Below are 12,379 nucleotides of genomic sequence, written 5' to 3' on the forward strand. Positions count from 1 at the left end.
TCCTTAATTCTTTCTCAAAGGACAACAGACAATCTGCTTTGTAATCCAAAATCAAAATGTCAAAACAAAAAGATTAAAAATGCCTTAAAATAAATAAATACAGTTTTATTTTACTATTAATTTTTTAAGGCACTTTCTATCTTTTTGTGATAGGAATCCTCACATCCTAAGCTCTGTAACATTGCAGGTGTAAGATTGCATACATGTGCATGTGTCACATCTACATTGACACTGACCAGCAGTAGTAAGTGTGGTAACAGTGGTTTCCTCAGCTCCATTGGCAGCAGTAGTGGTGACTGTGGTTGTAGTGGTGATCTCAATGACGTTCTGACTCTGCGGTACTCCTGCAGCAGCGCTGGGCTGGGTCAGCGGCTGGACAAGGAGCTCGGTGGATGGGGGCAGATTGGCACTCGGGCTACTGGGACCTGGCGGAGGGGCAGGGGGGGCCTGAGGCACGCTGACAGGTATGGGGGGCTGAGGGGGGTCTGAAGCAGCAGTGGCGGGTGCTGGAGTGATAGTGGGCATTTGCACGAGGCAGTCCGGGTCGCGGTACATTGACAGGTCGATGCGGCGCCCAAAGTCAGGCCGTGGGACCAGACAAGCGTTCTGATGTTTGTACATCGCCAAGAAACTCTCCCCAACACTCTTCCACCTATAAGGATAAGATGCATCACACAGATACACAGCAAAATAATACTTGAATACTTACTAATATATTTTATTAATAATATTTAATAAGTAGGCCTTTTTGACTTGAAAATTAAATAAAAATAAAAAATTCATTTAAATTTTATTCAATATAATTTGAGCTTTAACTAGAGATGAGTGATATACACTACCGTTCAAAAGACTAGAGTCAGTAAGATTTTTATTTTTTTTTGAAAGAAATGAAACCTTATTCAGCAAGGTAAAAAAAACTGACCAAAAGTGACAAAGACATTATAATGTTCTATTTTAATATTTCTATTCATTAAATAATTCTGAAAAAAATACCATGTAGCACAATAATAATTTAACAAATTAATATTAATAAATGTTTCCTGTACACCAAATCAGCATATTAGAATGATTTCTGAAGGATCATGGAGTAATGATGCTGAAAATTCAGCTTTGCATCACAGAAATAAGTTATATTTTTTATATACTAAAAGACAAACAGTTGTTTTTAACTGTAGTAAAATTTTACAATATTTCTATTTTACTGTATCTTATTAAATAAATGCAGCTTTGGTGACCATAAGAGACTTCTTTTAAAATACAAAAACTTACTGACCCCAAACTTTTTAACAGCAGCAGTGTTGGGCAAGCAAAATGGCAAAAGTAGTTTACTACATCCATTCTATTGAACCAACATCATACCAAGTCAATGCTCTCTCAGTGATCAATAAAACTGTCAGTCAAGCAGATAGACAGGCATGTTCAGTTTAATTGTTTATTTAACAGCTGTTCCAAACCTATTTGGCAACACAATCAGTATCAAATACAGGGCCGGATTGACCTCAAATTGTGACACAGGCAAAATAAATTTGTGCTGTCGGCCAGAAACCTCCTATTAGTAGTTGGTATTGTGGCTTTATTGTATACAGATACATTTATATAAATGGTAACACTTCACAATAAGGTTCAGTAGTTAACATTAGTTAGTTAACATGAACTAAGAATGAACAATACTTCTGCAGCATTTATCTTAATGTTAATTTCAACATTTTCAACAATTTTAACGCATTATGAAAATCAAAAGTTGTTTGTTAACATTTGTTAATGCACTGAACTAACATGAACTACCAATAAACGACTGTATTTTCATTAACTAACATTAACAAAGATTAATAAATACTGTAACAAATGTATTTTAATGAAATCGTATTGTATAGTGTTACCATATAGATGTTTAGGCCTACAGATAGGCTATGTTTATTTGCATCGTTGCATGTGTCATTAGATATTAATATAAACATTTCACCAAAATCAAGTTCAATTACGAAGCTTTTGACCAGCGAATGTATTTTTTTTTCTTTTCTTTTTTTCCTGACTTATGTACCGTTTTCCCCAGTTTTCTGTCATTATGTGGGCGTTCAGTTTTTTTTTTCTGTTATTTGGCCAAAGTATCATATTATGAAAGATTCAGCGCTTCGCACGAGCTATTTGGCTGTGACTTGACAACAAATGCTAGAGAAACTCTTCTCCGCTCCTCAAAAACAAAAAACAAACAAAAAAAGTATTAGCCTTTATAAATAGTGTTTTTTGAGTAAAGAAACCGCTGTACTTATTCAATCAACTAGGGCTGCAACTAACGATTATTTTAATAATCGATTAATCTGTCGATTATTTTTTCGATTAATCGATGAATCGGATTTTAAAAAAAAGAAAAAAGAAAAGCATTCATTTCCAACCCTTTATTCAAAAACAGAACTAAAATCTTTAGAAAGTGCACCAACATGTTGCTCCTTGAACATCCCTGAGCTGTTATAATAATAATAAAATAAAATAAAATGGACTAACACAAAAACATACACATGTATGCTTTACATCTGCCAAATATATAGACTTTTTGGGGTGCAAAAATTAAATAATTTAACAACACTGCGTCGTTAGCGTTGGTATTGTATCAGACACTTGCACTTAACATTATATGAAAATCAAGCTCAAATGGAGTTAACAATGTTTTTGACCAGAGAATGACGGAGATGGAGTGTTTTGTCTGTCGTTAGAACGGCTGTTATGCAGTGCATAAGTGCATTAAGTGCATTATGCTTTCATCAACTTTACAGGTTATATAACTTTGATTGTAGCTATATGGGCGCTTAGTTTTTCTTGTTGTTTAATACACTTGGCCAAAATCTCAAATTAAGCGCTTATGCACATAATGCACAGGATATTTAAAACGTATATAGACAGCAAATAACTAATTCTTCTCCACTCTTCAAACACACAAAAACATTATCCTTTACTGACATAGTGTTTGAGTAAAGAAAACGCTGTACTATTCAAACACCAATTATTTATTCACCCTTGCATTGCGAAAAAGCAGAGATCTCATCTTCTCCAGGCTGTGCGCGCGTCAATCTGAACGGAGGCGGGTGAAGTTACGAGGTCTCGCTGAGAGCTCGATGATCCAATGGCGTTACGTAAGTTTTACTGACAAGTTATTTTAATGCTTATCATTGGTTTACTATTTTTAAAACTCTCTGATTTAAAATAATAAAAACGAATTATAAGCGACTCAAGTTTGGATAATTTTTCACAGCACCTGACTGGGCTAGGGTATGGCGACTGCCATACTCTGCCATACGCAAACGCCGCCCCTGCTCCCACACCTTGGATGACTTGGGTCGCACGGATTTCTCTGCCACCTCTACCTCCGCTCGTTTTTTTTTTGTTTTTTTTACTTTTTTTGTTTTTTATGAGGCGCCAAACTCTGCTACCATCCGTGCGCGAGAGAGACCGAGTGTGTTCACTCCGCTCCACGCTCAACTAAAGTTTTTTTTTTTTTTTTTTTTAATAATCAAACGTCTCCGCGTCGCGCGACACAACGAATCGATTATGAAATTCGTTGCCAACGCTTTTAGTAATCGATTTTTATCGATTTAATCGATTCGTTGTTGCAGCCCTACAATCAACAGTTCTTTATTTACCTTCAGACCGCAAACAAGCTGAGATGCTCCAAAATGCACGCCGCATTTCATTGACGAGAGAGGCGGAAGGATTAACGAGGTTTGACTGACAGTTTGAGGAGCCAATGGCGTTACGAGCTTTAGTGTCTGTGACTTACTGATCCAGGATCAGTGATCCGTAGCTGTTATATTTCTGATTTGAGCTCGAGTTTCAGAATGCTTTCTTTGGAAAATGTAACGTTAGCTTTTGTTGACGCTACCGCGCTACTTGATCAAAAAAAGAGCTTAACTACCGAACAGCTATTTGATTCAAAAAGCAGTGACGCTACCACCACGCTACTGAGAAATGTAGTTAAACTAGTAGCGTCACTACTTGTAGGGACGCTACTGCCCAACACTGAACAGTAGACAGTAAAAATAAGCAGAAATCTGTCAGCCGGTATAAATATATGTATTGAAGAATAATCTATAAAATTATTGAGGAGTACTGATTTATTTTATACCGTCGATGATGAAACATCAAACTATCAATTGCTTTTTAATTTTTAATTTGTCACAGAAGCAGTCAACAGACATATATAAATCAAATAAATAACGTTACTGATAATAACCCATGATATTCCTTCAAACAAAACAGCCAAAATTTTCTGTGGATTAATGGTGGCATGGACTCACGTGAAGTATTTGATGGGCTGAACCAGCTGCAGGTCAGTTACTGGATGCCGTGTGAGTTTAGCCTGTCTCTGTCTCCTCAGTTCCAGCGCTTCCTCTACAATGCTGTGAGCTTCCTCCTCATCTACATCCACATACTGCACCGATACATCACTGCAGCCAAAACACATGCACACAGAAGTTTCTTCTTCAACAGTACAAATGGTGAATGCCTTATTATAAGCTCAGCTGAATGAGTAATAAAAGGAACATACAGTTTGGAGAACATCTTCATAGAGTCTCGTCTGAGGCAGGGCTGCTCTTCAAAGATCTTCTCTTTGAGCACTCGTCCCTTACTGTAGCCCGTGTCCTTCTCCAGAGCCTTACAGATGTAGTACAGACAACCTATGGGCAAACAGACCAGAACATAATGCTTCGACTACTCTGCTAACTCAGAATATGATGAAAAGCTAGCGGCAGAAAATCAAGGTGAAGAACTAAAAACATTTATGCCCGCAGAGACGACATAAAACAGCATAACCGCCTACTTGTTCAGTGGCCTTGGCTCCAGAAGTATTTTTTTCCATTATATATATTTCAGAAAATCTTGAAAAAATTGGGTGTTCATCTTTACAAGAACCTTATGAAACTAAAGTCAACTTGAGTTATTACAGGCGACAATGCCATTTTTGACCTATTTATTTTGACTATAAGACAACTATTATTATTATTATAACAATATTTGTTATTTTTAAGTAAATAAAAATCCTGTGAAAATCCTGCTGACATTACAAAGTAGCAGAAAGAAGGATAAAGAATGGATGGAATAAATAAAAAAATATTCAACTAAATAAGAAATACATTACTACTATAATAATACTACTGTACTATAAAATAAATATTAAATTTTTTTTTAAATTAAACAATCATAGAAATATTAGTACAACTATTAAAAAATGTTTTATTATAATTTAATAATTATATTAAAATACATTATTGTAATATTTATGTTATATGTAAAACCATCAAGCTTTTTTTTTTAGGAAAACTATATACACACTATATATTTAATCTATTCGTTCATCCATTCGTTTACTGGTACATACATTTTGTTTACGCTGCAAAATATCGAGTAATAAACAGAGATGAAATCCCACTGACTTACTGTAGGGAAGCATATACTTTTAAATGCATATGCTTTTGAAATCAAGGTCTTTATGAAAAAATTAATTGGATTTTTACTTCCAGAACTGGACTGCTGCATTCTGTACTTAGCAGAAGAAAGCAAAGTGTATTATTTTTCCATGTCTATGCACTATGCAGCCTTAGTTACATAAGCAGAAATGTTGTTTCAGAGATCCTTTGATTAAAAATGATAAATCTGAGCACTTTCTGAGCGCTAATGAATCATGCAGGGTCAATTTTGATTTTATGTCCCAAAAGAAATAATGAATATTTAATGAATTAAACTGATGACTGCAATAGCTGTGACCTGATTCTAGAAGATCTGGGATTCTAAAAATCAAAAACATTTTGGTTTCCAAAACTCCAAAAGTTCTAATCCACATCTAGCAGTGAGCATGGGAACGGTGTATGCTGCAGAGTTGTGCAGAGGTCTCTGACTCACAGCTGTAGTCACTCAGAGCGTAGAGGACCGTGATGAGACTGTCCAGGCAGGGCCAGTGGGCCGGGTTACAGCGTAAGCCCACCTCAAACGCATGACGGGCCAAAGGCATGCTGGCCTTCCTCAAAGCCAACTTTCCCATCTTATACCACATATTCACATCTGTGGAGTCCAGCATGACAGCCTGCAAGACACATATATATACACAGTCAGAGACTCGTATCAGAGACTCAACTGTGTCCAAACTGTCTGGTTTATGGAACATTGTGGCACTGGAGGAACTAATACCAAATTAAAAACAAATGTACACTATCATTCAAAAGTTCAGAGATGTTTTAATGTCTCTTATTCTCACCAAAGCTGCATTTATTTGATTAACAAAAACAGTAATATTGTGAAATATTACAAGTTCAAATAACTGTTTTCTATTGGAATATTTTTTTAAATACAATTTATTCTTGTGATGTAAAGCTGAATTTTCAGCATCATTACTCCAGTCTTCAGTGTCACATGATCCTGCAGAAATCATTCTAATATACTGATTTGCAGTTCTAAAAATGATCATCTCTTATTATAATGGATGCTGCAAACAGTTATGCTGTTAAATATTTTTGTGGAAACCCTGAATACAATGAACAGAAAGTTCAAAAGAACATCATTTATTTGAAGCAGAAAACTTTTGTAACATTATAAATGCCTTTACTGTCACTTTTGATCAATTTAATGTATCCTTGCTAAATAAAAGTATTAATTAAAATCTTGCTGTCCCCAAAGTTTTGAATGGCAGTGTAATTCAATTAAATTGCTAAGTGAGCATACAGGACATATTATGCAACTTACACTTTGTGATTTGTTCAAAATACGCATTTACCTGCACATAGAAGTCCATGGCAGTGTCTAAATCATCTCTGAGCACAGCAAGACTGGCCAGGTTTTTATAGGTGGAGTACTTCAACATCAGCCCAGGATGCTTGAGTCCAACTTTCTCATCTTCAGATGCCACTGCCTGGTGCAAGATAAAAAAAAAAAAAAGATCACTAACATTTAATCACACACACTGCCTTTGAAAAATAGAAAGCAATAATAAAGCTGAAGCTAAATATAAAATGAAAGATATTCTGGATTTCATGGTAAGATGTTATAATGATCAGAGCTGAAGGAATCTGCTGTACCTCCTTGAGCAGCGGCGTCTTGAGGAGCTCATGGTAGGCTTTGGCAGACTCGTCAAACTTGTCATGTTTCTGCAGATCAAGAGCTTTATGATACAGAGCAAACGCTTCTGCCTCCTGCAATACAAATGAGAAGGAAACAGTTCAATTGGATTGAACCATTTTATTTTTTATTAACCCCATAAAGCCTACTGTCTCATATTTGATAAACAAAAAACCATGACCATAACTGATGAAAAGCCTGTTATTCTACATGCTTTCTGTCATCTGACTGACAGTTCATACTTTTTTACAAGTAAAAAGTCTTTTAGTATAATAACTTATATATATATATTCAAGATGGATTGAAGTAACTTATGTTTACTTGATTATCCATGCATTAGTTTTTAGAAAGATTGTGTTAAAATGTGAGCATTAAAAATGATCTATCAGTCTTTTGATGAAGGTTTATTTGTACATCTCTCAATCATCATTGTATTGCATTGCATTATATGTTTTGCCCCCACAATAAAAAAACTAAGACATATTATTGAAAGATATACAGTGACAACTGATATTTATATGCATTTTATGTAAGTAGTCTGCTATACTGTTATAAAGATCTCACTGATTTTCAATGATTACAATCATATTTTCATCTTACTCTTTGGTCATATAAATATCAGCATCCACAATAAATTGCATACTTTTTGCTCAGTTTGGGCACTCTGAGTAAAAAAAGATGTTTTTTATTCAATAAATACGAGCTACATATATTCTCCTATATTATATTATATAAAAGCCTGATCTATCCAATATGATACTCAACAAAAAACGCATATGTAAATGTTTTCATGTACATTTTGCCAAAAGGTTCAATAAACAGCTCCATTGGAAAAAAAAATTGGGCTTCACAGGGTAAAAAAAAAAATACATGAAACAGACCAAAAAGTTACTTGAAAGCATGTGACTCACCTGGGCTTCCTTCGTTTGACTTGGTTTAGTGCTTCTGAAGGCGTCTTCGTGTTCATCTGCAGCCTGAGATGCTGCATTCAGAGCAGCTATCCGGATCTGTGATTTGTAGAAGATACATGAATACAGTGAACAAATGAAATGAACAATATGACAGAAGCAGGTCAAACACTCATATGAGGAAGTTTAAGTAAATAATAACAAAGCATAAAACATACAGAGTGACTTACCATGCTTCTTATTTATTAAGGATCATTCAGTCCAATCATCAGCATCTGTTGTTAAGAAAAAAACTATTTAAATAAATGCGTTAACTGGATCAGAATCCAGAATCCAGAAATTAAATAAATCACATTAAATTGATTTGAGCAGTGCTAGTCCTATCTATCTCCTCTTTTTTCCACAGAAAAAGACTTTACCACAAAATGTCAGAATCTATTATAGAAAGGTATTCAATTTAGGGCTGCAAAACGATTAGTCGCGATTAATCGATTCGAAATAAAAGCTTATGTTTGCATACTATATGTGTGTGTACTGTGTATATTTATTATGTATATATACACATACATGTATATATTAAGGAAAAATATGTTGGATTTATATGTAAAATATTTATATTTATATATATATAAATTATATATAATTGTTTACATTCAAACATACAAATATTTTTTTTTTTAAATATAGGGTAGACATACCTATTAAGCTCACGTTCCCATTAAGCACACTTCCATTTTTGAGCTCAGATTATAAAAAGAAAAAATAATTTATTATCCTACTTGATGTCTTAACCAACTGATATGTTTGTTATAATTTCAAGTCAATCAGATCATTGCACGCTGAGATATGAGTCTCCATGTGTTCACACTGTCTGGCGGCCATTTTGAAAGCTGTCTAAAAACTTTCACCAAAAGAGGAGCCCCTTAAATGTGTGTTTTTTTTAGATGTTTAAGCCTTTATTTTGGGTGAGTTTCACTACTTACTGTAAAATTAAGAGATTAATGTTCAGACTTTTGCATATTATAACCTGGAACTTGGATGTGGGAAATAATTACATCAGATCCAAAAGATAGTTTTATTAACACAGCGCAGATGCTACAGAACACAGATAAGCCTGGAATACACTACGCGATTTTTGCCCCAATTTTCCCCCGATTTTACAGTCTGAACAAGTTGAGGCTAGTTGAGGAAAGTAATATAAATAACTGTCTTTTTGAATACAACACTGAATTATCGAAAACGTACACATTTATGAACAATTTAAGGTTTTTTTTGTTAGCTAGTAAGTTAGTAAAACTACACATTCTAAACAATTATACTTAAGCAGTGTATTAGTAGTTAGTTAGTATTCTGCACTAAGAAAAGTCTGTAAAAATAGGGCACAATCTACTACATTAATATGAAGAAATGTTCCGTATTGATTTTTCACAGGTTTTTGACCTGCATTTTAAATTAAGCATATATTTTGTGTTTTCGGGATGCAGGATAACAACAGATAATGGATAATGTCCTGGAAAATTATAAGTACCTTTTCCATTTTTTTAGATATTTTTTTCTTACAGCGTACAAACTGATCAACAATCGCAGGTACAAGCTAACAAGTTGTATCATAAATGAACAGTTATTCAATTATTATTATTATTATTAACTTGAACAATTGCAAATAGCAGCTAACTTAATTTATGCGTGTGTACTGCTAGGCATCTTTGGTTTCCTCTTTTTGTGTAATTTAGATGGAAAATGTGTGCCTTTTTATCGTTTGAGTCACTTATCAAAGTGTAAATTGTAAAAATAGCTCAATTTGTTGCTAGGTGCTTTTGGAAGAAAAAGTTGCTAGGGTAGTCTGAAAAGTTGCTAAATTTAGCAACAAAATTGCCAAGTTGGCAACACTGACTTCACAGGCATTACTGGCTTGTACATTCACATCCATAATATTATACATTGACAGTTTATTGCTGGTCTGTTGGTTTACAGTGCTGTAATTTTTAAAGATGTCATATTATTTTAAGCTGAGCTTAAAGGGTGCACTACTATGAAAATCACAGCTTCAGTGTGACATCAATAAGAAAAAGTATAATTTCATAGATATTATTTATAATAGTTGTTCATATTAAAATATGAACTTAATACATGACCTAGATTATTTATTTAGCAAAATCCTGCCACTTTAACAAATATTACATGAAATTAATGAAAAATTGTTACTGCTTTAATTAAGCTCAGTGTGCTCTTTAAGCTCTTCCACATTGAACGTCTGTAAATACTTCATAAACAGACTTTAAATATTAACTGATGGTTGTCACTTTAAGTTAAGTTAATCGATTTTCTATGGATTCTGTCGACTCAAATCTGCAGACTGGCTCTGATCTTTGGCAACTATAGCATCAACTTCTCCAGACTGTAAATCTGTGGAAAATCAGGGCAAAAATCATGTAGTCTATTCAGCCTTAAGAGACTATAGATAAGTTTACATCCATTTAAAAAGAGGTTTCATAATGAGGCTAGTTTCTGTGTTCATCCCCATGAATTAAATGTTTTATTGGTTTGTTTTATTTGATTTTTAATTGTGTTACTTAGCTGAACGTGGACTAGTCTAGATGTTGTAATGGGCTTAGATGGCACTTCATTATGAATATATAACTGATCGACTTAAATGCTTTGTTGCTTGATTTTAGTGTTGTTTTTTTGTGATTGACTTTGTACCTTCAAAAATATATTTTTACAATTATTCTTTAAAAATGTTCCTTAAAATAAACAAGAATTTGTAATAAAACATGATGTGAGCTTAATGGGAACAGGGGTGTACAAAAATGTACCCATTAAGCACAGCCAGACTTTTTGAATTCAATGATGTATATCTTAATTGAAATGCTTTTGTCATTTAAAATAAAAGTAAATATTTTTGTGTGAGAGATTAATATTTTATTTTAACATAACTTTTTGTACCGAAACCAATATCTTGTGCACTAAAAATGTCTCAGTGTAGATTTTGGTGAGCTTAATAGGTACATTTACCCTATACATATATGTGTGCATTTATATGAACATAATAAGTATACACAGTACACACACATAGTATGTAAACAAACTTTTATTTTGAATCGATTAATTGCGACTAATCATTTTGCAGCCCTAATTATATTATTAAATTACATGCTATACTAAACGTAAAAAAATATTGTCATATCATATTACTGTATTACATTTCTACACATTTATTGATGTTCTTCTTGATTGTCCCTTGTACCCAGTTTAGAAAAGGGGGCATTTTAGAAGATTTTCAGTAAATGCATAAAATTGTTTGTGGCATCAACAAGTACACATGGAATGGGTTATTTTCATGTATCCAGCTGTGGTGTGGAGGAAAACTGTATAACTTTGTGATTGTGAACGGAATTTCAGAATATGTACGGATTACACTGTGATGTGACTACATGTGTGTGACTGTAAAAAATACTATTTGCACTTAAACAAGATGCTATTTGTTGAAATGTTCACTTCAAGCAAACAGTATCTACCACTATTTACACTCAGCATAAATGTATTCGACATTTTTTACACCGTACCTTTTTTTATAATTCACTTCATGCCTTAGTGCAGGGTATTTTTTGTCCCCAACAATCGGACATGATTAGCTCCTCTAAGATATACAATGCCATGCAATAACAATTAAATTGGCCAGTGTTTCCATTTCCCCAGACAGTATGTTGTATGCTAAGCTGCCAATAACATGGCAATAAATGTAGAATGTTCTCGAGGGAGCATTTCCCCATGACACACATTTATTGTGATGGGAATCATGGCGGGTTTAACTGTTAGCTTGATTAACTAATACAAAAACATTCATCAGATGCAGCGAAAACATCAAAACAACGGTGTTGTTACACACATTGGTAGTGTTATTGTTAACAGCGCTATGTTTATCAACCCATACCATACAATAACAACAACATGCTAACAATGCTAGCAGCACAAGCCCAGCTGACCTTACAATAGAAACTGCGTTTCTATTCAGCGCACAATTTCATAAAACTTCATAAATGTAGGATACTTTCGAGGTGAGTCCAGCTGCAAACTTGTGTTTTGTGTTTGCATGTATGTTGTTTTGATGGAGAGCTGCTACTTACCAGCTGCATGCAGGCTCTTCTGCTCGGAGGAGAGTCGCTAAAGTCAGTGTCGAGCGCTGCGATTGGACGAGTGAGTACACGCGCGCCTGCAAACAGCCAATCACGTGTCAGATCTCAGTTTTTAATGTTCTGTTTCTCAATCAATCGTTGAAGATTCATCAGTGCAATAAATAAATGTTTTTTTAAATAGATAGATAGATAGATAGATAGATAGATAGATAGATAGATAGATAGATAGATAGA

General features: G+C 34.1%; 1 protein-coding gene across 7 annotated transcripts in view; it reads right to left on the minus strand.

Annotated features, from left to right (window-relative positions):
* The window catches only part of cabin1 (calcineurin binding protein 1), a 115,896-nt gene extending 103,677 nt beyond the window's left edge, over window positions 1–12,219 (minus strand). For 6 of the 7 annotated variants that reach the window (XM_058785876.1, XM_058785875.1, XM_058785878.1 and 3 more), the window contains exons 1-9: window positions 12,137–12,219; window positions 8,240–8,284; window positions 8,013–8,108; window positions 7,062–7,175; window positions 6,761–6,895; window positions 5,893–6,073; window positions 4,541–4,670; window positions 4,290–4,439; window positions 237–652 (exon numbers count right to left, since the gene is read on the minus strand). In XM_058785876.1, coding sequence (XP_058641859.1) covers window positions 237–652; window positions 4,290–4,439; window positions 4,541–4,670; window positions 5,893–6,073; window positions 6,761–6,895; window positions 7,062–7,175; window positions 8,013–8,108; window positions 8,240–8,242 — 1,225 coding nt within the window. In that variant the 5' untranslated portion in view covers window positions 8,243–8,284; window positions 12,137–12,219. Of the gene's footprint in view, window positions 1–236; window positions 653–3,635; window positions 4,265–4,289; window positions 4,440–4,540; window positions 4,671–5,892; window positions 6,074–6,760; window positions 6,896–7,061; window positions 7,176–8,012; window positions 8,109–8,239; window positions 8,285–12,136 lie in introns of those variants that run through there. The other variant, XM_058785877.1, reaches the window with a different exon arrangement.
* Between the last annotated feature and the right edge of the window lie 160 nt (window positions 12,220–12,379).

Source organism: Onychostoma macrolepis, chromosome 08 (assembly GCF_012432095.1).
Source record: "Onychostoma macrolepis isolate SWU-2019 chromosome 08, ASM1243209v1, whole genome shotgun sequence".
Classification (NCBI taxonomy): Eukaryota; Metazoa; Chordata; class Actinopteri; order Cypriniformes; family Cyprinidae; genus Onychostoma; species Onychostoma macrolepis.